Below are 22,749 nucleotides of genomic sequence, written 5' to 3'. Positions count from 1 at the left end.
ATGAAGCAGAATGCTGGGCTAAGCAGACCTTCTTTTCCCATCAAGTAAGGTGGGACTTATTTTTATTTTGATCATACTGTGGTACTATGAGAAAACCATACATAGAAGAAGAAGAAGAGGAGGAGGAGGAGGTTTGAATTTGATACCCCGCTTTATCACTACCCTAGGGAGTCTCAAAGCGGCTAACATTCTCCTTTCCCTTCCTCCCCCACCACAAACACTCTGTGAGGTGAGTGAGGCTGAGAGACTTCAGAGAAGTGTGACTAGCCCAAGGTCACCCAGCAGCTGCATGTGGAGGAGCGGAGACGCGAACCCGGTTCCCCAGATTACGAGTCTATCACTCTTAACCACTACACCACACTGGCTCTCGTAGGGTTGGATGAGGACTAATAAACTGAGACTGACTTCTGGCAAGACAGGGCTCTGTGGGTGAGTGTTTCCTGGGTCTGGGAAGTAGGTAAGTTGGCTTCCCTGGATGGGGTCGAACTCTCCTTGAAGGAACAGGAGTGCAGTCTGGGACTGCTCCATGATTCAGCTCTGTCACCAGAGGCTAAGGTGTCCTCAGTGGCTAGGAGTTCCTTTTACCAACTTCGGCTGGTAAGACAGCTACAGCCATTCCTGGACCAGAATAGTGTGAGCACAGTTGTCCATGCATTGATATCCTCAAATTTTGGATTACCATCATGCAGTCTATGTGGGGTACCCTTGAGCTTGGTGCAGGGGCTGTAGCTAGGTTGCACTGGGGAGCAAAACACCTCCAGTGTATAACAGCCTGCCTGTAATGGCTCCAGGGTTCTCATATAGCAGCTAGAGCCTTGCCATGGCAGGTTGCTGAAGGAAGGAGTGGCAGACCTGCTCTCAAAAAACTGTGAGAAAAAGAAGTACCACAGCTACCAACTCAGCAAGGGTCAGGTGACTGAAGGGCCCAATAGGGTTCCACTTGCTCCAACAAATCAACTATGAATGGGCAACTGACAGAATTCATTACGTAAGCACGGACTAAACCTGTGTTAATTAATTCATGCGAATTAGGCTAGAACTTTGCAGAATTAAACATATTAGGCTATTGGTACAGGCTGGATACACTTCTTATGTGCCCAGTCATGAGAGAGGCATCCTCACCCACTAGGAAATGCAACATCAAGTGATGCTTTGCATACATGAAAAATATGACATCGTTTTCTATTAGCCACAACCAATACCCTCCAACATTTCTCCAGTGAGAATAGGGACATCCTATTCCATAAGAATAACACCCCACCCATCTGACTGGGTAGCCCTAGACACTGTGGGTGGCTTCCAACGTACATAAAAACATAACAAAACATTAAACATTTTTTAAAAAAAAAAAACCTTCCCTGCTTTCATTTCTCCAACATTTCTCTGATGAAAAGAGGGATGTCCCAAGGAAAAGCAGGACTTTCCAGGATCAAATCAGAAAGTGGGACGGCTTCTGTAAATCTGGGACATTCCCTTGAAAATAGGGGCATTTGGAGGGTCTGGCAACCCCTTATGAATCTTGGAACCACTAGAGTCCAGGTGGGGGGGGGGGCAACCTGTGACCCTCAGTGAAGTTTCATGAAGATAGCAAGGTGGGGAGATAAGTCAAAAGGAGATGACAGAAAACAGAGAGAGAGAGAGAAAGGTCAAACAGAAAGAAAAGAGGGTGCCCCACCCACTTTTACCTCCAGCCCCACCCATCACTGGCATATGGCCCCTGACAGACTTTCCCTAAGGGACTGTGGCCCTCAACAGAAAAGCCTCCCTCCTGCACTATAGAGATGATTTTAAAAAGCATCAAATAAAATGCCTAAAACTCAAGGTGCACTTCCAACGGAGACATGAAACAGTGGCTCCCATTCCATCTATACTTAAAAAAAAAATCAAAAAAAAATCTTGAGCTGTAAAGCAAGAAGGCAGCATCTTACTTGTCTTTTTCCTCCTGGGGTAACGCTCTCCAAATAAGCTGATCAAGTCGCCTGTTAATGAAAACACAACAGTTTCTCAGAGCGCAGTAAGTGCACTTAACGAGATTAAATAAAACAGAACGCTCCATTCTTTTTAAAATAGGGGAGGGAGACCTGTGGCAAATTTGTACTCTGAGAGGCCTTAAAAAAGAAGTGTCAAGCTGCCCTCATCGGCCAACTATGAAATTCAAAATTATCCTCTGAAAACAAAGGCATCAGGAAAACATTGCTTTTCACAGTAACAATGTGACACAACCAGGGACGTGGAAGAATGCAGGTGAATTCCCATTGTAGCCTGCACAATGCTGTTCCATTGGGAGTTCCATCCAGCACAGAGTAATATAAACAAGCCACACAGCTGATAAAACATTAGTTAGTCAGGAATGATGCCGGCTTCACATATAACACACAATGGCTTGGTCTACAGATGCCCTATGTAATCTGAAGGTGCTTCTACTCATGCATGGGGGTGGAGGGGGCTGGAATCTGCATTGCACATCGTTCTAGTGGGACAATTGACCCCCAAGGAGCTGAACTGCAGTGGGTGGCTTTCCAGGGTCTCAGACAGTGGTCTTTCCCATCATCTCCTACTTGGCCATTTAACTGGACAAACCGGGAACTGAACTTGCAATGCATATACTCTCCTACTGAGCCATGGCTTTTCCTTTCGATTTTATCAGTCTGGTAACAAGCTACTACTCCACTAACAGGATATGTGGTGGTTTTCTACTGAAGGCCTGCTGAAACAATTAAGTGCCACCTTGAAGGTAAACCAACAAATCAAATCATTCAACGGTTTCGGTAAAGCAGGGGTGCAGAACCTGTGGCCCTTCCATACGCTGTTGAACTACAACTCCCACAATTCCTGGCTGTTGGCTGATGGGAGTGGAGTCCAACACCATCTGGGAGGCAGCAGATGTTCTCCATCCCTGTGGTAAAAAAAGGATACCAAGAGGACCTGCAGAATGGCAGCTTCTGGGAGGTCTGTTCCCATGAAACGGGTCTGGTGAAGAGTCCTCAGGTGCAGCACAGCTTCCCCAGAAGGAATTTGGCAGCAGTCCTGAACTAACCCCGTCTCTCTCTGAACCACAGGTGCATCCTGTTGGCAGTCAGGGACCAGAGCTACGACAGCATGCCAAGGGCATTTGTGCATTCCAGGGTATAATGAAGCATTCCAGGATAATTTTTGTGTCACATACTCAGATTCCCTAATTTATTCACAGGCATAAAATCTGACAGCGTTGGGATATTTATTTCTGAAGGGCACATGTTGCTTTCTGTTTGCCATCTGCTCCTTTTCTTATGCCTGTGATTATTCCAAACAATAATTCACTGTAGTTTTAAGATCTCTTTGTTTCGGGGGTGGGGTGGGGTGGGGTGTCATTCACCGCCCAGCAGGAAATATTCTCCTTCTTTCTGGAAGGTATGGCATTATTGTTACTGCCATTTTTTGCTTCGACTAAATTTCATGCTAATAGCGCTTGGGTTATTTATTGAGGAGGATGAGTTAATGTCATGCGTCCTTCTTCATTAAAGCTTTTCCGTGCAAAGACAAATTGGACAATTTGGCATGCATCAAATAAAAGTTCGACCTATCGCGATTCAGAAACTTGCGCTTCAACCCCTGCAAATTCAATTTGCAGAAATATAATGTACCATTCGTGGCGTAATAGACAAGCCTGAACAGCTGCTGTGAGAGACATTTAGAGTTATTGCTTGGTCATTTGCAAACAGCTCCATATTGAAATTTGTCCTCTTGATATTCCAGCTTGGAGAAGTCCCATAGGGAAAACAGTAACTGTTTCAAATATATAATGCTATTTTACAGTTGAAGAATTCAAATCGTACAGTTGTCTTCCCCCAAAAATGCCAACCAATCTTAGAGAGGAGCAGAAAACACATTTCTGTCTTGAAAAGCAAGTTAAAAACTTTGAGGAAGATAAATGCATTATTTCCAAATGCCTAAAATCAACTCTATGAATAACTAATGGAGTATTAATAAATATTAATGGCCAAATGTATCTTGCATATTACATTTATTTATGTCCTAGTCTTGAAAATGTCAATTAATAAAAATATTTTGTGTGCACAAGAGTAGACTTGCCTTTCATACACTTTGATTGCTTCTTGCAACTTCTTCTTATAAGCATCAAGATCCACTGCTTGAGGATTGATTAGCGTGACATATTTCTTATTGTTGCTCACATGGGCAAAGGGGAGAACCTGCCGCAGAAACACAGGATCAGGCCTTTGAAACTTGTCACTGTCAAATTCTGAAGCATGCACAGCCATAGAATGTATTGAGTCTAACTAGGCTAAGTAGGAAACAAAAACAAAGCTTTGAATGTTACTAGCCCACAAATCCCCAGCACATGTGATTGTTTACCTAGCAATTATAGGTACGCTTCCAGGGGGCAGGGCGGGGGATTACAATAGAAAAAGGCAGTTAACAAATTACAATTTAGCTAAAAATAACTATAAGCCAACAAGAAATAAAACAGTAAAATCCAAGCAGCTTTAAACAGTAAAGAAGCCTTTCGCAAGGGCTGACATGAAAACAAAGTAGGCACCAAGCAGACCTCAGCCTGGATAGCTCAGCTGGTTACAGCGTGGTGCTGATAACGCCAAGGCTGGAAGTTCGATCCCCAAAAAGGACAGCTGCATATTCCTGCACTGCAGAAGGTTGGACTAGGTCAGGGGTCTGCAACCCGCGGCTCCGGAGCCGCATGTGGCTCTTTTACACCTTTGCCGCGGCTCCGGGGCGGATACTAGCGAGGGGAGGAGGCGCATTGTGCGCCCTGACACTCCCCACTGTGACGGGCGCTGTACTGGCTGTGATGTCGCATGGGGGCGGTGCGTGCGTTAGTCACGCACTGTCCCGACGTCACCTTCCCACCCGCTGTCAGATCGCGGCTCTGGAGATATATTTGTTTTAAATGTCGCAATGGTTTTGCGGCTCCCAGTTTTTTTTCTTCTTCGGAAATGGGTCCAAGTGGCTCTTTTTGTCTTAAAGGTTGCAGACCCCTGGACTAGGTGATTCTCAGGATTCCTTCCAACTCTACAACTCTATGATTCTCTCTGGGGACAGCATTTGACTCACCTCACATTCAGATGGTGAGGGCACACAGAGGAGGCCACCTACAGAAGACCTCATGGGAAATCTAAAATACTACCAAAATGCTGCCAGGTGTCGCTGTGATTCATACAATAACAGTGGGCTAACCTCTGTGTACTGCTGGGTTTATACATTAACATACCACAGCAAAATTAAAGCAGGAATTCACTCTACAAGCTCGTTGTAACTATTATGTCTCAACCGGTGTCTCTGTGTGCTTATTTTTCCTCTTCCCTCCACATTCCCTTTGTGCCATATCTACTAGATTTCTGTGAGTGGCAGAACGCCACTAGATGAATGTGGTGCCCAAATAAAGAATAAAGCTAACCAAATGGAAGGCACTTAAGTCCCTGCCGTTTAACCATTTGCACAGAGAGAAGACTCCCTGGAAAAGACCCTGATGTTGGGAAGGATGGAGGGCACAAGGAGAAGGGGACGACAGAGGACAAGATGGTTGGACAGTGTTGTCGAAGCTGCCAGCATGAGTTTGACCAAACTGCAGGAGGCAGTGGAAGACAGGAGTGCCTGGCGTGCTCTGGTCCATGGGGTCACGAAGAGTCAGACACAACTAACGACTAAACAACAACAACAAACCTAATAGAACGTCACAAATGCAGCATAAATCGCACAAATCAATTAACCAATCATCAGTAAAAGCTATTATAATCTACAAAACACTAATAACAAAAAAGGAACTTAAAAATAAGCTGAACATCACAATTACAGCAAAATCAATACGGCGTTTATAATCAATAAAACAACATTAACAACTTTAGCTAAATAACAACTAAAGAAATAAGCTAAGCGCTGCTAAGGTGGTTGTTCTTCAAAGCACTTTAGAAACCACAATGAAGCCTCAAGAATTCAGGGATCCCACAGAGCTCAGTCTCTTTTCCAGGCTGGCTCACCAAGCGCAAAATGTTGGCGTGCCAGTGGCTTCGCGTGCAACCTAAGTGATCTGTTACCCAGAGTCAGTATTTGAAAAACAAGGTGTTAGTACACTGCCACCTATTGGTAAAAAAAGGAGGAAATGCAATTAAAGGAATCCTGGACTGGGAAAAGGGAACAACAACAACAACAGGGGAGGGGGGTGTTGACTACAAAAAGGTTTGTGAGAAACTGTAGAATTGTGAGGGTGTGAGGGCAGAGGTGAACTTCACTGGTGGAGATGCAAAACTCACTAGCGCTCCCCCTAGCTTATCTCTAGTAGCCAGGGGGCAACCATTCCCCCCACAGAATGCCCCTTGAATTTATTATTTTGGTCACAGACCAGTTCCAGCCCACATACAATATCAAGGAAGTCATAAAACACAATAGGGATTCATTTGAATTTGCAATTAGATATAACAGGGACACTACAGATATAGCAACAGTTAAAAAATATATAAATTAAAACTGAGTCACTAACATATAACCTAAAATTATTATTTAAGGCCTTAATCATTAGGATAGCACAGCTTGTTCCCTAAGCTTTATGGCAAACGCACAGAATTTGGCTACCCTTAATGTGATCTCAGGATCCTTGTCCTCTACCAGGGATTTTAGACATTGAAGTTCAGATTCATTTGGAGATTTTTGCATAGCAGGGGTAATAAACACCGAGCGTATATCCTTGCAGAAACAGCAGCGTAACAAGGCATGAGAGACAGTTTCTACCTTCATCAAGCTGCAGGCGCAGACTTGTTCCACGTATGGTTTACCCTCAAATCTGCCCTGCAATAAGGCAGATGGCAGCACGTTGAACCTAGAGAGGGTAAATGACCATCTGTATTTATGCCCCTTGAAATTTTGGGAGCGGGGGAGAGAATGATGGCCATCAGCACAGAGATGTCAGACATGCGAGCTGAAGCATTGATTCATTTCACTCCCATGCCCTTGCCCTCAAAATGGGGCCGTGAAACTTTGCGGGAGATTGGCACTGCGTCAGAAACAGCATTAATCCAAAGCAGAAATTAACTTTTCTCAGAGACTAAGCCCTTTCCTAAAACTGTTGTTTATTTCAGGTACATACACTGAAAACTCACATTTTATCAGCATGGCTTTAAAAGAGGTTTAGACAAATCATAGAATCATAGTTGGAAGGGACCCAAGCGTCATTCTAGCTCAACCCTCTGCAATGTAGGAATCCCAGCTAAAGCACCCAATAAGACTATCAGCAATGCCTTTAAAAGTTTGTCTTCTCTCCTAACTGACTTCATATGCCCCCAGGCAGTCACATCTGATTGGCTGCATAGCATCTTGACATCATGCAATTGACTAGATGATCCTCAATTGGCTGGGATCACACATGTGACTTGATCCAGAAAGGAGGAACAGCACAAAAGAGGTAAGGATGGCAAGAAATATAGGATTGCGAAGGAAAATAGACTATCCTTGCAATTAAAGAGTTTACAGTGAAATATTTCTGGACGCTCTCTTATCCCTGTCAACAGTCCCAGATATCAAAATGGGAACATACTCAACACAACCTGAATCCTTGCTTGATTCAGAGTCACACTGTTGATGTGGAGTTTCCCCAGAAACAACTAATTGACTTACATCATCAAATACTCTTGAAACAACATGTTTGTCTAGAATCGGAATGTATTTGGTTGTGCGAGGAACAGCTGTCGGGGCCAAAGCATCCATTATGGTGAGTCGCCTAGCAACCAAACCATGAGTCTTCAGCCACTTAGCGGAAGGGATATCTAAAGGGCTTTTTAAAAGACAGAAGGAGAAAATAAATGAGACACTGAAACCCATTCAAAAATACCCCTCCCCCCCTCCAAAAACAAGTTCATCAAATCTACTTACTCTTTATCTATCTTTTTATCTTGTGTCTTCTCTGCAGCGGGCACTTAAAAACAAGATTATTGTGTCATTTCACATGTGTCAGTACTGGGGGATGAACAGTCAGAAGCACAGGGTTGCCTAGAGTATAAGGTCCCGTCTGCACTATGCATTTAATGCAGTATCATACCACTTTAAATAGTCGTGGCTTCCCCCAAAGGATCCTGGGAACTGTAGTTGGTCAAGGGTGCTGAGAGTCATTAGAAGACCCCCCTATTCCCCTCACAGAGCTACGACTTAAAGTGGCATGATGCTGCCTTAAATGTACAGTGCAAAGGGGGCCTAAGCCCCAAACGAACCGAGACCAAAGTTAGAAGGGCGAGGGTGAGGCACAGGCAGACCAAAGAATAGATGGGAAAGGCAGACAGTTGGAAGGCTCTTGAGACAGCCACTCCAACAGTGCCAAAACCTGGCTGCTCTGCCCAGGTGACAGGCCCAGGGCCCAGTGAGCTGATGGAATGGGTTAGGCTATTTTGGAATTTGGGAGGGTGGCATGACACTTGCAGACTTCTCTCTGCAGCCATGACTGGCTCACCAGGGAGGGGCAGCCAAACACAAATCAGGAGCACACACCAAAGAAACACCCAACAACATTCTAGTCCTTGTTTTTCCTGACAGCATGAAAGCACGCCCGCCACTGCATTTAACGTTACATTAAATGCACAGCAGGCAGCAGCACTGCTAGCTTTAAAAGAAAACAGAAGTTAATAATACTGAGCACAGGAGGACCCTGTTTTAACAAAAACCACTGTACACGGAGAGAGAGAGTTCAATATTTAAGCTTTAATCCTTCCCTCCTCCAGAGGCAATTAAAATGACGTCTTACCCACCTGTTCTTAGAAGCTTTCCCCCATAAGGGTGGTTTTCATGGGATATTGGATGATTTGACAGGGGGCGATCCCACCAACCTGTCCAAGCTGGTCTACAGGGGGCAGGAGTGGAGATAAAGATCTAGCCCAGCAGGCCATAAATGTTCCCCACCGCTGGCTCAGAGGAACGAAACATGGCTTCTGTATAGCTTTCCCCCTGCATAACTGCAGTGGCCTCAGGACCCACTAGGTGATGTGAGGAGAGGGTTTCGTTCTCTCAGGAGAACAGAGTGCAGTTCAGTATTCAGTTAACTGGATATTCCACAGACAGGGCTAAGGCGTGCAGAAACAAATGGCGGCCTAAGCATTAATAAAAAGGGCCACAGCTCACTTTTTCTTTCGGGAGATCCTCTTTCATTTGGACTTTGTTCAGAAGGCTTTCCTGCATAGCGTTGCGTCCTAAGCATGCTGCTCCTTGTTTGTTCTGCAGAAAGATGTTCACAAACACACACAAGCAACTTAATAACAAACCAGAAGTCTGCTTAGATTCTGAAAAGCAAAACAACTTTTTAGTGCCTCCAGCCCTTTAGGCAAAAACTGAGCACAGGAAACATTCCCACAGACAAAATGCACAGCCTCCAAAATTAATTCTCTATACTTTTCCATTCACTGTGTGACTCAGTTGAAGATATAGCTGCTTCTGGGCAGAGTTGGGACCACACTCATAAGCTTTGAATATGCACTTTAAAGTTTATGTGCTGGAATTTTGACATTTTGATTTTGCAGCCCAAGATAAGGGGGCAAAGCCAGCTTTTTGGGAACAGGGCCATACAGCCATTTTCAAAAAGATAACAGGTCAAAGGAATTTTTCTCCCAGAGTTTCTATTTTTTAAAGATGTGTTCAAAATGCGAAAGGTTCAGATATAGAGTGCAATCCTACGTTAACTTACCTGAGAGTAAGTCCCACAATACTTAAGGAAACTTACTACTGAGTACAGTATACATGAATAGGATTCTGCTGTTCAGGAAGACTCCATTCATGGTGCTATCCCAAAAAATTGCATGACTTTCCCACTTAAGAAAAGGCACTGTTTCCTTGCAAATCGGAAGGAATAACACTGCTAATTCATTCAAGACGCTGATTTTGTCCAGTTTTAGCTGTTTCAGATAATCAGAAATCAGGATGCTGTTGAGCATTATAAAATTGCATTGTACCTTCAGATTTTCATGTCTCCATGCTATAAACTTACAGGAAACTTTCCAGACTCTCATCCCATAGACATCCACAGAAGCCCTTTCTACACTGGAGAACTGAGGTCAGTTCTTCGCGGGCCAAAGGGAATTCCTTTTCCCTTCAAACCAACAGGACATGCCACACAGTACATGCAACTAGAAGCAGGATTCTCTTTTTGCCCCACAGCAGGTTAATAAAGGGAGGGTTGGCAAAAGAACCATTGGAAGGATCAATGGGGACAGATCCCACCGTTCAGGATTGATTTTTTTCCAGCCGAAACTCAACAGAACCCATTTTCAGCACCTCTCAGGTAGGCGCCAGTGTTCATGGTGAGATCTGGCACCTCTTTTTCCAGAAAAATAGCACTGGCACCGCTGTATCCTCAAAGCTGCTCACAAATCGGCAGGATTTCCCACTGCAATCTGATACAGAAAACAGCGAACCACCTCAATATTATTAGTGTCATTTTAAATATTAGTGTCATTTTTGAAGCACAATTGTATTTCTTTTTGGTGAAGGGACCACAGTAATGAGGCAGACTGGAAAATAAATAATAAGAGAGAGTTCTGGTGTGTGTGCGCGCGCACACACACACACAGAGAGAGAGAGAGAGAGAGAGATCCATTTTAGACTTCAGTTGGAACTTTCTCCATGCTAGTCGTCTTTCGAATGTAGTTTTGAGAGGACTGCACTTAGCACACATCTGGTGTTAAACCATGTGGAAGAAGAGGTTTCATATTCAAGTTGTCAGAGACGGGACATGTTTCACTGAGGAATCTCCACAATCTGTTTTACCTGCGTATAAGGCTTTCTTCCTTCTGGTTGGACTTTCAGAGCGACCCTGACGTCCATCTGTACCAGGTTCTGGCGAAGCCGTTGCAGGCTCTTCAGAGGCCCAATATGGCCTATCTGGAGATGGGGGATTCAGTCCCTCACCGTGTGTGGTTGCTGCGGATGCAGCAAAAGGCTGCCTGCGATGTCTGTTTAAGAAACAGGCAAGTCACTACCTGCGCCGAAGCAAGCACACACATACACACCCACATATTTGGGAGAAACCGCTCTGAGAAGTGAGAAGCCTGAAATAAACACACATATTGTATTCAGCTAGGTTGGGGATTTCCCCAAACTTGGGTCTCCAGCTGTTTTGGGACTACAACTCCCATCATCCCTAGCTAGCAGGACCAGTGGTCAGGGATGATGGGAACTGTAGTCCAAAGACAGCTGGAAACCCAACTTTGGGGAACTCTGAACCAGGTCCTAGTCAGAGTATGCCTGTTGAAAACAATGAATCTGTTAGTGGTGTCTCTTAACTTCAAAAGGCTTACTCTGAGTAGGACTAGCACTGAATACCACACCGTGTTTCTGCATCTTGGTGTGCCACAAATGAACCAGCACTTGATGCTCAAAAACTGGCATAGAATTCTAGGTCTTGGACAACCAAGCAGCACCTAAAGTAAAGCTTAAGAGAAAGCATAAGATCAGCAACCACACATATTTCCATTTGGAATCCAAGGAATCTGACTCTGCTATGAGCTCCTAAGAGCATTCTTTCCAAGATCTGTTTCTCCGTGTGCAATCAGTCTTGGAGCAATCCGCATGCAACCTTACTGGTGTTCAAAATAACATCCATGTATGTGGATGAAACACTTCTCCACGACAAAGTAAAGGATGATGCAGGGGATCATCACATTTGTAGAAGCCTCTTTTATTCTTTGGCTTTGGGTTCTCCACTTGTGGCAACATGGACCTCTCTGATTGGTTCAACAAGATCAGGCATTTGCCTACCACCACTGAAGCCACATTTAGCACAGCTGTGGTGGCTCACAGACACAAAAGGAGGAGCAGCTTTTGGCTTGATCCTTTGGCAGAGAATCATCCTTGTGATGAGAGGAGTGAAATTTACCAGCATATAAAGGGGAACACATTATATTACCTACTGAAATGGATTTCTTAATGTAACGATGAGGAAATGGTAGCCCTCCAGATATTGTTAGACAACAATTCCCATTGTCCCTGAATGTTGGCCAGGCAGGCTGCTGCTGATGGGAGCTAGAGTCCAAGAATATTTGGAGGGTCACAGGTTCCCCATCCCCACCTCAGTGTTGTGAAGATGAGCACTTTATTTTCCTGTTCATATTTCCCTCCCGATATAGACATACTTATCCTGACGGTCTTTTGCTCCATTAAACAAATCCATCAATACGTTGTCAGTGTAAAAGGTATGTATTGTCTTCAGTTCTTTTTCTCCTCTTTCAATCTCTTTCTTTAGTAGATATATATCCTCACACTGCCAAAACGAGAAAACGGTGACTGAAATTAATTACGAACCAGTTCTAAACCAGATACCAAACCTACATAATAATACCAGGGGGGGTGGGGAGTTTTATTTATTAAAAGAGCCATATCCCATCTTTCAGGACAAGGTGGTTTGCAAAACCAATGATAAAACATATGAAACAGTAATTTAAAATAGCAATTTAAGCCTACAAATAAACCTCTTTAAAATTAATACTAAAACCACAGAAAGGCACATTAATTGATAAGAATAATTAAACACAGATGAAAATAAAAACATATTGAGGGTCCTTTTAGCAGTCATGGGGGAGGAGGGTTACAGGCACTTCATGGGCAATCTTTAATTGATATGGGGCCAGTACAGAAAAGGCCCATCTCTGAATCACTCAGCCTAGTCTCTCTTAATGGCAGGTAAGAGAGAATTCAGACAGCTTCATAAGGCAGTCCTTCAGGTAACAAGGTTCCAAACCATTGTGGGGTTAAAGGACAAAGCCAGCAATTTATAAACTGTGCCAGAAACAAATAGGCAGCCGCTGTAAGCCGTGCAGAACAGGTGTAATACGCTTCGATTGTTGGTCTCCTACAAACCATTCTTGCCTCTGCATTCTGTACTAACTGGAGTTTCTGAACCATTTTTGAAAGGCAGCCCCCACATAATGCATTACAGTAATCTAGCCAGGATACAACCAGAGAATGAGACACTAAGGGAAAGCCTACTTCCTCTGGTTAAGGGTAGAGGTAGAAAACCAGCCAATTTTCTAATCCAGTTAAGATTATACATAAAAATATATATCCTGCAGGAAAAAAACCTCATGCTTGAAAGTTAATTCAGCTTCATCCTTTACTATAGCTACTGATGTAATAACGTAACTATGATGGATGATCATGGCGATACATTCTGCTGCAAATCTAGAATCCCATTACTGCACCCTAAGAATTATTATTGAATTATTTGTCATTCATCTTTCTGATATATAATCCCCCACACTCTGATAACACATCCATTTCTTATTTTTTTCCCCATTTCATGACTAATGCACTTCCCAAAGGTGAAGTAAAAGCATGAACCTGCCATTCCAGCAACCTTCCTCCTCTTACCAGCGTGGAGGGGTATGAAATGGAAATAGCATAAAACAAAGGGTGGAAATCCCTGTTTCACAGCCCCCACAGCAAAAAAAAAAAAAAGACTTGCTTTGAGAGTTTAAGCTGTGCTCACTGCCTAAGACAAGACACACACACACCCGACTTAGACAGCAGCCAATTTTAGCATATATACAACTTTGTTCTTTGTAGATGTACTGGAGCTTATTAAAATCAACACATGCACACGCCCTTCAGCCAGGCTATTTATCCTTCCAGTGACAAGGCTACTTCTCCTTTCATTCAGTACAGCTGCACAGGATATTACACTGAGTTAACAGCAAGGATGAGCATCATCAGACACCTGTCAAAGCCCACACCCCAGCAAAGAGATCACTGCTAACAGCTCATCAGGTAGGAAACCCAGCAAGTGCTTACCAGAAGTGAGAGGGGTAAGATACCATATTGGTTCTGCCAGTGCATTTGCACTGCACTGACCTTCCCGCCACCTCAGCTCTCCGCCTCCCAGTAAGCAACAGAGACACATCTGCCAAGTCTTAACCCCAAAACCCTTGGGCACTCATCCTCCTTGCTGTTGCTTCCTGTTCATCTGCTTCCTTCAAGCAATGGCAAGAACAATGAGAAAGGCAACAGAGGCCTCCACTTGCTTTGATCTTTCCTCCTGGGTAAGGGATGTGCAGACTGGGCCCAAAAGGAGATCGCTGGTGGTGATCATGGCAAAGAGATGGGCACACTGACATCGGCTCACCAACAGGGACTGGCTGGATGAGGAAGAGTGGTGGGCACTGCCCACCGAAGAACCCTCCAGGGAGGACATGGAAGAAACAGGCTTAGACCCAGGATGGTGGTGGTGGGACACTGGGGAGCAGACTGAGGAAGGAACGAGCTGGGAGGTGCTAGAAGCAGGAGGTATGAGCAATCAAGGGGGATCAGGAGAAAGAGGCCCTTCCAGGACAGGAGGCTGAGGATCTCAGTGTGAGCACAGACTTAGATGGAGCAAAGTCAGAGGTTACCCCGCTACCCAGCGACAGGACAGTCCCAGTCCTGCTGGCTCCCCCTCCCGGCACCCCGCTCACGGAGAGTCCTGCATGATACTGAGCAATGGACCAGACAGGCCCAGAGAAGGAGCCCACCCCATTGCCTCAGTCTCCATCTGCTTGGGAGGAATCCAGAGTGAGAGGCTAGAGGGGAAAGGCGGGGCCAGCGGTCAGTTTCAGCAACATCTCCAGCTAAATGAGAGGAGCCAAAGGAACTCTGCTGTGTTGTTACTTTATGTGAAAAATAGCTAATTGCATTTTGTGACTCAAGTTCTTTCCTGCCCCGTGGATGACCTGGGCTCGCCTGACAGCCCCCTGACATTCACACATCTTACTCTAGGGTCCCTCAACATCTGGCACCAAACACCAGAATTCACAAGTGCCCTTGAAAATTAGGACTCAGGGGACTCTCCCACAAAGGCTAAGATTTGGCAGAGATAAGCTGTCAGCCGATCCTCCTGATGAGGCCTTAGTTCTGGTATATCCATTTTGCTTCTCAAAAATGCTTTTGAACCTTCCGTTTTATGCAGACCCTATTAAGAACTTTGTGCACTAACCAATTCCATCAAAAGTTATTATACAGCCTCCTTGATATGAAAAAGAAACACCTTAAAGTCTTCATCTTAACTATTACTAAAGACTTGCCTCAGAAGGTTTTGGAGCATCAGGGTCTCTCAAAATAATATGATAGTAATGAAACCGTCCACCTGTCTCACTGGCCAATTCATTTAAAAATTTATTCGCTCCGGTATCATCACAGTTAAAGGAAATAGTGTGAATTGGAATGTTCCGGTGAAGCTGGAGCTGGTCTAGAATTCTATCGGGGGGCTAAAAAGAGAGAGGGAGAGAAATTAAATGTATTGACACAGAGATATTAACCAATATGCACTGCATAACAAATCAACTGGCTTCAGATTATATCTTATTGAGGAAGTGATAGAAATAATAATAATAATAATAATAATAATAATAATAATAATAATAATAATAATAATAATTAATATCCTGCCCTGCCCAGCCGAAGCCAGGCTCAGGGCGGCTAACAACAATAAAATAATACAACATTCTAAAATCATTTAATTATAAAAATAATTAAAGCCTTCCGTGATTTATACCATAACAGACAGTGCTTTGAACTACAGGCAATCATCAAAACCAAAGGAAGCTTAAATTCTACTGGGTGAGTGTGGCATCCTGGGGATCAAAGTTCTCATTCAGAAGGCTCTAATTTGCTATTTGAGCACCTTCATCCAACAATCCAAACACTGAAGGAATCTTCAGGTTGATCTTGCTCCTGTGGGGTCCACAAGGCTGGCAGAACCAGCATTGATTGTGCAGTATGCCCAGCTAGTTTCCCAAACTGGGTATGACAGCTTCCCAGGTAAAAAAGTGTCCCTTTATCTCCAGGACATGCAACATCTAGTTCCAGCCTGAGACTGCAGCTCCTGCCACCACACTATCTCCTTAATGTTTGCTGTGCTTGATAAAGCTACGCTTTTCCATAACCAATACCTTCACGCCACCACTGTGGCTCCACTCCCCCCAGCTGCTCCTCCCTAAGCTCCTTGAGCCATTCTCCTTCCTCATCAACCCGCCACTCATATATGTCATTGTTCCTCCCATTCCAACTGTCTTCCAAGACCCTCATCAATGCTGCTTTCTCTAACCAGTACCTACAACTGTTTTTCTCTCCCTACAACCCCCCCCCCGAGCCCCTTGCCCCAGTTTTCTCAAGAACCTCCTTTCTCATCTACCCAAAGAGCTTTTGGACCCTCCTACTCTGGGCGCTGGAAGATCATGTTTCCTCTGTTATCATGCGTTCTTCACCATGTCCTCTTCCCAGACTCTCATGGTCCCAATGTCTGTCTGGAACAAAAGATGGTGAGGACACAAAGCTATGTATCTTCCTTGAACTGACTCAGACTAGTCTCAGTTTGGCCAGCCCTGCTCTACATCAATGCTCTGCTTTGTCATGTAGCCAGTGTTACATCATCATACTGCCCTGACATGTCTTGCTTCTTCCATAGATACCTGGTCAGGTCTCCCATCAGTGAGAAGATAAATGGCTTGAGTGTCACTATCAGAATAGGCAATCTGAAGTGCTTGCAAGGTATTTGTAGAACTTCCAATCTAAGCAGTCAACAGAGAGAGAAAAACATCAGGAGGAAATGGAAACATTAACAGTGCTAAACTTGTGAAATGGATTGTCACATCTCTTTGTCAGGTGTGCTAGTGAGAGGAACCTCACAATTTGTCCAAAGGAAAGACTTAATTCAGTCCCAGAAGTAGACTAAATCACCTGGTGGGCAACAGTCAAAATAGATTCCTTCCAGTAGCATACTTTTATGATGAAAGTATGAAATCTTTCTGCAGGAACTCTTCCCAAGACAGATTTCTCTGCTTCGAATACAGTGATACAACCAAAGGCACTTTCACCCTGATGCTAAATGCTCTTTTGAGACCCAATAGCCCACTTCAGACAACACATCCCTGGTCCAACAAATCATGGTTTTGTTCAATCAGGAATGTGCCGTACACCTATGTGCTCTCTTCTTGCCCTTCCCATTTTCTGATTGGGCTTAATACAAGACTTCCTGGTTTGTCAAGACTACAGTTTGCTGTGCCGTTCAAACCAGAAACTGTGGGTTGAGTGCTCCTACAAATTCTGGTTTGTAGGGAGCACTCAAAGTTCAGTGGACTGTGGCGTGACAAACTAGGAAGTCTTGTATTGTCAGGAGCATGAGGAGGAAAGGGGAGTGATAATAATAATAATAATAATAATAATAATAATAATAATAATAATAATAATAATAATATTTACATCCCGCCCTCTCCGGCGAGGCCGGACTCCGGGCGGCTAACATCAAAATATATAATACACTAAAACATTAAGTCAAACAATTGATTAAAATACAGCTTAAATTAGATTAAAAGCAAAATAGAATCAGATGGCAACCTATATGAATTATAATGGTGCTTAGACCTTAGATTCAAATCCTCATTCAGCTTTGAAGGTGACCTTGTGCAATTACTATATTTCAGTCTAGTCAACTTTACAGTATTGCTGTGAATATACTGGAGGTTGCCCTAGCTAAAGAGCATACAATGGAAGAGGTATACAATCATGACTTCTTTGGAGAAATTGTGGGTTTAAAATGTGCTTAAGAACAATTCAGGAACTCTTATATTTAAGCTGTGCACACGAGGGAACATAGAGAAGAGCACAGGCACATGCAGCACATTCCCATAGCTTGTTAGATCAGGAATGTGTTGGCTGAACCAAGAATGTCTTAAATGCATAAGGAGAGTGGGAGAAGGTGTTACTCTTGCAAATAAAATTGTGCCTTTCAAGCCAGCTTTACAGTAACCAAAAATTAATTGAGGTGCACAGCAAAAACTTGGGTTACTCACATTTTCTTAAAGTGGTTTTTGTTCCTATATTTACCTCCAGATCGTTTACCCATAGTAGAGCTTCTCCCAAACTTTCTTCATTAACTCTAGCGAGTTTCTCCTTCCAAGCCACTGCCTCAGTGTCAAATTTAACAAAGTTAACTTTGGTTTTGTCTCTCAGTTGTTCCTGTAAGAAATGCTCCATTGAATTCTCCTTCATAGAAATGTCACACTTCTTGCTGTATTTGAAAAGCAAATGACTACAGGAGTACATTTCATTCTTCTAGAAGTGATAACAATTATTTATTTCTGGAGATTGTAATTCTACCTCACAGCGTTTTGGACGTACTGAATCTACCCACATAACTCAAACTGGAGAAAGTATCTATGTTTTCATTAGAGGGAAAAGATTGTCACTGAGTGGTAGTTAGGGATGTTAGGCATCGTTTCCCATTCCACTCTGTAATCATCGCATGCAGCACTGTTTCCACTTCTGCTGCTGTTTGCCTTCTGCCAAAGACAGCTTTATTATTCTCACTATCTGATGTGGTGAAATTACATAACTTACATAATGAATTATGTAAATGCCATTGTCACTATGTTATTCCAACCCCATTCATTTCAATGCAAAGGAAACACAAAACAAATGGGGGGAAAGACATAATCAGTGAAATATCATTCATGAACAAAAAGCAATGGCAGCAAATGTGGATCATATTGTGGATCAAATTGATTTTCATTCTGGACACAGGGATGTACAGTGGTACCTTGGTTCTCAAACGCCAAAAAACCTGGAAGTAAGTGTTCCGGTTTTCGAACGTTTTTCGGAAGCCGAACGTCCAATGTGACTATCGGCTATTGTTTCCAGGATGCCTGCACCAATCAGAAGCCACGGCTTGGTTTTCGAACATTTCGAAAGTCAAACAGACTTCCAGAACAGATTAAGTTTGAGTACCACTGGATTTGGCACTTTTGTTTTTGCTATTTATTTTGCATTTTTGTTTTTGAGGCTTTTTCGGTTAATTTGTTTTTGTGACTGTGTAGAACCCAGTTCAGCTACTGATTGATTGACTGATTGTGTGACTGTGGAAATGAATAAAAGACCCCCATCCAAACAATGACTATCATCAGTGCAGGTAAGGAAAAAAAGTAATTTCAATTTTTATCATCCACAATATTGTCTTATTTATTTTATAGGACAGCACGTTGATTATTGCTTTCGTTTTATGGATCAATGGTCTCATTAGATAGTAAAATTCATGTCAAATTGCTGTTTTAGGGGTTGTTTTTTAAAGTCTGGAACAGATTAATCCATTTTGCATTACTTTCTATGAGAAAGCACGCTTTAGTTTTGGAACGGACTTCCGGATAGGATTAAGTTTGAGAACCAAGGTACCACTGTATAAACAAACATCAGCAATTTCCATTCCCATTTCCACTCTCCTAATGGCAGAGCACATAGTTTGCACTCAATAAGGTCTTACGTTTTGTCCTTGCATCTCCAGGCAGGATTGGAAAGAATCCTGTCTGAAGCACTGGGAGTAGACCAGTTAGGTGGACTAATCCATCATCTGACTTGGTACAGCTTTCTATATCCCTCTGCATGACTGAAGAAATATAGAATATGTCTTTGCACGCATTTTGTTTTACAATCCTTGCCTTGGGGAACATAGTTGTCACTCACCCGCATGAGCTGAAATATTTTCTGCTTCACCACGGGCAGTTTGTCTTTCATAGAGTGGGATGTATCAATGAGAAAATAGATGTTATCTTCAGTTACGTCTCCAAAGAGTGCTCTGCTCCCTTTTTTCAGCTCCTGAAGTCTACAGGAAAACACACTCAATGTGAAATGAGAGGCACAGACTAAACTGTGTAAAATGCTCCCATTGTCTTTCCTTAATTATCCTATGTTTGTAAAAACTTATCTTATAATAGAGATCAAATAGAAAAACCCAGTCAAATATTTTTTTAAAAAAAACCTGAAGTCATTATATATACAATACTCTTTAAATGTGAAAACCTCTTAAAGCTTAAAACCATACAAGAAAGGGATCTAGAGTCTAGAACTCCTCCGCATTTTCAGGGGTATCAGTATGGTGTGGTAGTTTGAGTGTTGGACTAGGACTGAGAAGACGATGTCGTTAATTTGTAGGCCACAAAGTTCACCAGAGGACATTGGGCCAATTACCATCTGTCCACTTGATCTATCTCAAATTGCAAGGGTAGAATGAGGTTGGGGGACTATGTATTCTGCTTTGAGGCCCTTGAAGTACAGTGGTACCTCAGGTTAAGTACTTAATTTGTTCCAGAGGTCCGTTCTTAACCTGAAACTGTTCTTAACCTGAAGCACCACTTTAGCTAATGGGGCCTCCTGCTGCCGCCGCGCCACCTTAGCACGATTTCTGTTCTCATCCTGAAGCAAAGTTCTTAACCTGAGGTACTATTTCTGGGTTAGCAGAGTCTGTAACCTGAAGCGTATGTAACCTGAAGCATATGTAACCCGAGGTACCACTGTATATTATTAATGGTAACATCGTCAACAACGTTTTTTAAAAAAAATCTTTATTCAATTACAGTATAGATGTATTATTGTTTACTATATAATTATCGTGTTGCTTCACAAATTCCTGATAATGTACTCATTACCATTTCCCCTTCATCTCAAAATGTAATGCATAAAAATAAATACCTGAATGGTTGACATGGCAACCGAGAGAAGCTATAGTGTCAGAGAAGGCTGTTTACCATGTTAGGTTCATTACCTACTGTTCCTTAGCTTAACCTTTTCCCACCCATGGCCTTTTAAACTGAACTCTCACATTAATACACCTACATCAACGTGTGGGCTGTGTGTTTCAAAACAACACTTAACCAACCACTTTACTGGAGAATATAGAGCAAGGGTATGGAACCGATGACCATCCAGATATTGTAAGACTCCCAACTCCCATCTGCTCCATGCAGCATGGCCAATTCTCAGCGAAGATGGGAGTTGTAGACCAAAACATCTAGAGGACATCAAAGCAGGAAAGGCTATCAAGACCATAATTCAGAGAACTATGTGGGATGTAACATCACAAAAGCAGTCAAATACAGTGGTACCTCGGGTTACAGACGCTTCAGGTTACAGACTCCGGTAACCCAGAAATAGTACCTCAGGTTAAAAACTTTGCTTCAGGATGAGAACAGAAATCGCGCAGCGGCAGCGCAGCAGCAACGGGAGGCCCCATTAGCTAAAGTGGTGCTTCAGGTTAAGAACAGTTTCAGGTTAAGAACGGACCTCCAGAAAGAATTAAGTTCTTAAACCCGAGGTACCACTGTAAAACATTTCCTGTTTGCCCAGAGGGGACACATAGGGGAAAGTTGCTACAGCCAGGAGGACTTCCTGTCACACCTGGTCTGGAGCATCCTCCTCTTGTGTGTGACCAAGTAAATAAGCGTGACCCTGGGAGACCCCATAAAAGAGCTGGTCACGCAGCCATCTTCCCCTTTTCTCTTGATGCCCGTCCTCTTGTATTATCTTGATGCTTTTGCTGTGTGCTGGCTCTCAGCCAGCAGCACATGGGCTCATTCCTCACAAGAGGATCAACCCACACTTTTCTATGTATCTGTAACTACAAGCTAAAGCCTGCCTTCAGGATCACACTGTGGACTGAATGTCGGTAAACCTTATCACTACTTTAAAAGAAGATTTCACTGTGTCATTATTGTTTTAAGAGGGAACAAAAGGGGATTAACCAGGAACAAAGCCAATCTGGACAAGCCAGACTGGATTGCATAAGTCTATTGATTCTCACAAATCCAATCAACCAGCTTCCTGCTATGTACAGTGGTACCTCAGGTTACATACGCTTCAGGTTACATACGCTTCAGGTTACAGACTCCGCTAACCCAGAAATAGTACCTCGGGTTAAGAACTTTGCTTCAGGATGAGAACAGAAATTGTGCTCCGGTGGCGCAGCAGGAGGCCCCATTAGCTAAAGTGGTGCTTCAGGTTAAGAACAGTTTCAGGTTAAGAACGGACCTCCAGAACGAATTAAGTACTTAACCCAAGGTACCACTGTACATGGGAATATGTTCCGCTACAAGCTCACTAGTGTGAGTGAGGAAGGATAACATTAATCAATATATCCTCTCCTACTGTCCTCAACGTTCCCACAAACTATGCTGAGGCCTTCTTAACAGACAATATAGTGCATCTTCTGAGAAGGGGATCACAGGTTCCCCATCCCTGTCATGCGGAATACAGAGCGCGTTACAGGTTAGGCATGAAAATGTTGTACAGTGGTGCCTCGCAAGACGAAATTAATTCGTTCCGCAAGTCTTTTCGTCTTGCGAGTTTTTCGTCTTGCGAAGCACGGTTTCCCATAGGAATGCATTGAAAATCAATCAATGCGTTCCTATGGAAACCGCCTTCAGACCAGGTTTGGGGACAGTCTGTCCCCGGACCTCTTCTGAAGGCCGACGGGGGGGGGCGAAAGTCTTTGCTCCCCCCCCTTCCCGGGACAGCGGAGACTTCTCCGCTGTCCTGGGGCGATTTTAAAATGCTGGCGGGCGGCAGCGAAACCTTCGCTGCCGCCCGCCAGCATTTTAAAAACCCCGGGACAGCGGAGGACTTCTCCGCTGTCCGGGGCGATCTTAAAATGCTGGCGGGCGGCAGCGCTGCCGCCCGCCAGCATTTTAAAATCCCCCGGGAAGGCAGGCAGGGGGGACAAAGACTTTTGCCCCCCACCCGCCTTCAGAAGAGGTCCAGAGGGCTCTCCAAGCTGCGGATAGCAGCCTGCTGCCCCGCGCGAGGGGCAGACATTCGCAGCTTGGGGAGCCCTGCAAGACTTCCCCTGCAGGGCTCCCCAAGCGGCGAATGTCTGCCCCGCGCGAGGGGCGCTCTGCTTAAGAGCGCCCCTCGCACGGGGCAGCAGGCTGCTATCCGCAGCCTAGGCGGGAACTCTTCTGAAGGCTGGGGGGAGAAGGG

General features: G+C 43.9%; 1 protein-coding gene across 3 annotated transcripts in view; it reads right to left on the bottom strand.

Moving 5' to 3' along the window:
• The window catches only part of VWA3B (von Willebrand factor A domain containing 3B), a 69,295-nt gene that overhangs the window by 20,968 nt on the left and 25,578 nt on the right, over positions 1-22,749 (bottom strand). For all 3 annotated transcript variants that reach the window (XM_083734172.1, XM_083734173.1, XM_083734174.1), the window contains exons 12-22: positions 19,462-19,600; positions 17,833-17,964; positions 16,419-16,517; positions 15,033-15,215; positions 12,114-12,241; positions 10,750-10,934; positions 9,112-9,204; positions 7,876-7,918; positions 7,621-7,777; positions 4,072-4,190; positions 1,929-1,979 (exon numbers count right to left, since the gene is read on the bottom strand). In XM_083734172.1, coding sequence (XP_083590298.1) covers positions 1,929-1,979; positions 4,072-4,190; positions 7,621-7,777; positions 7,876-7,918; positions 9,112-9,204; positions 10,750-10,934; positions 12,114-12,241; positions 15,033-15,215; positions 16,419-16,517; positions 17,833-17,964; positions 19,462-19,600 — 1,329 coding nt within the window. The remainder of the gene's footprint in view (positions 1-1,928; positions 1,980-4,071; positions 4,191-7,620; positions 7,778-7,875; positions 7,919-9,111; positions 9,205-10,749; positions 10,935-12,113; positions 12,242-15,032; positions 15,216-16,418; positions 16,518-17,832; positions 17,965-19,461; positions 19,601-22,749) is intronic.

The sequence above is a fragment of the Podarcis gaigeae genome, assembly GCF_964106915.1.
Source record: "Podarcis gaigeae genome assembly, chromosome: 4".
NCBI lineage: Eukaryota > Metazoa > Chordata > Lepidosauria > Squamata > Lacertidae > Podarcis > Podarcis gaigeae.
This window is presented reverse-complemented; position numbering and strand designations above follow the sequence as displayed.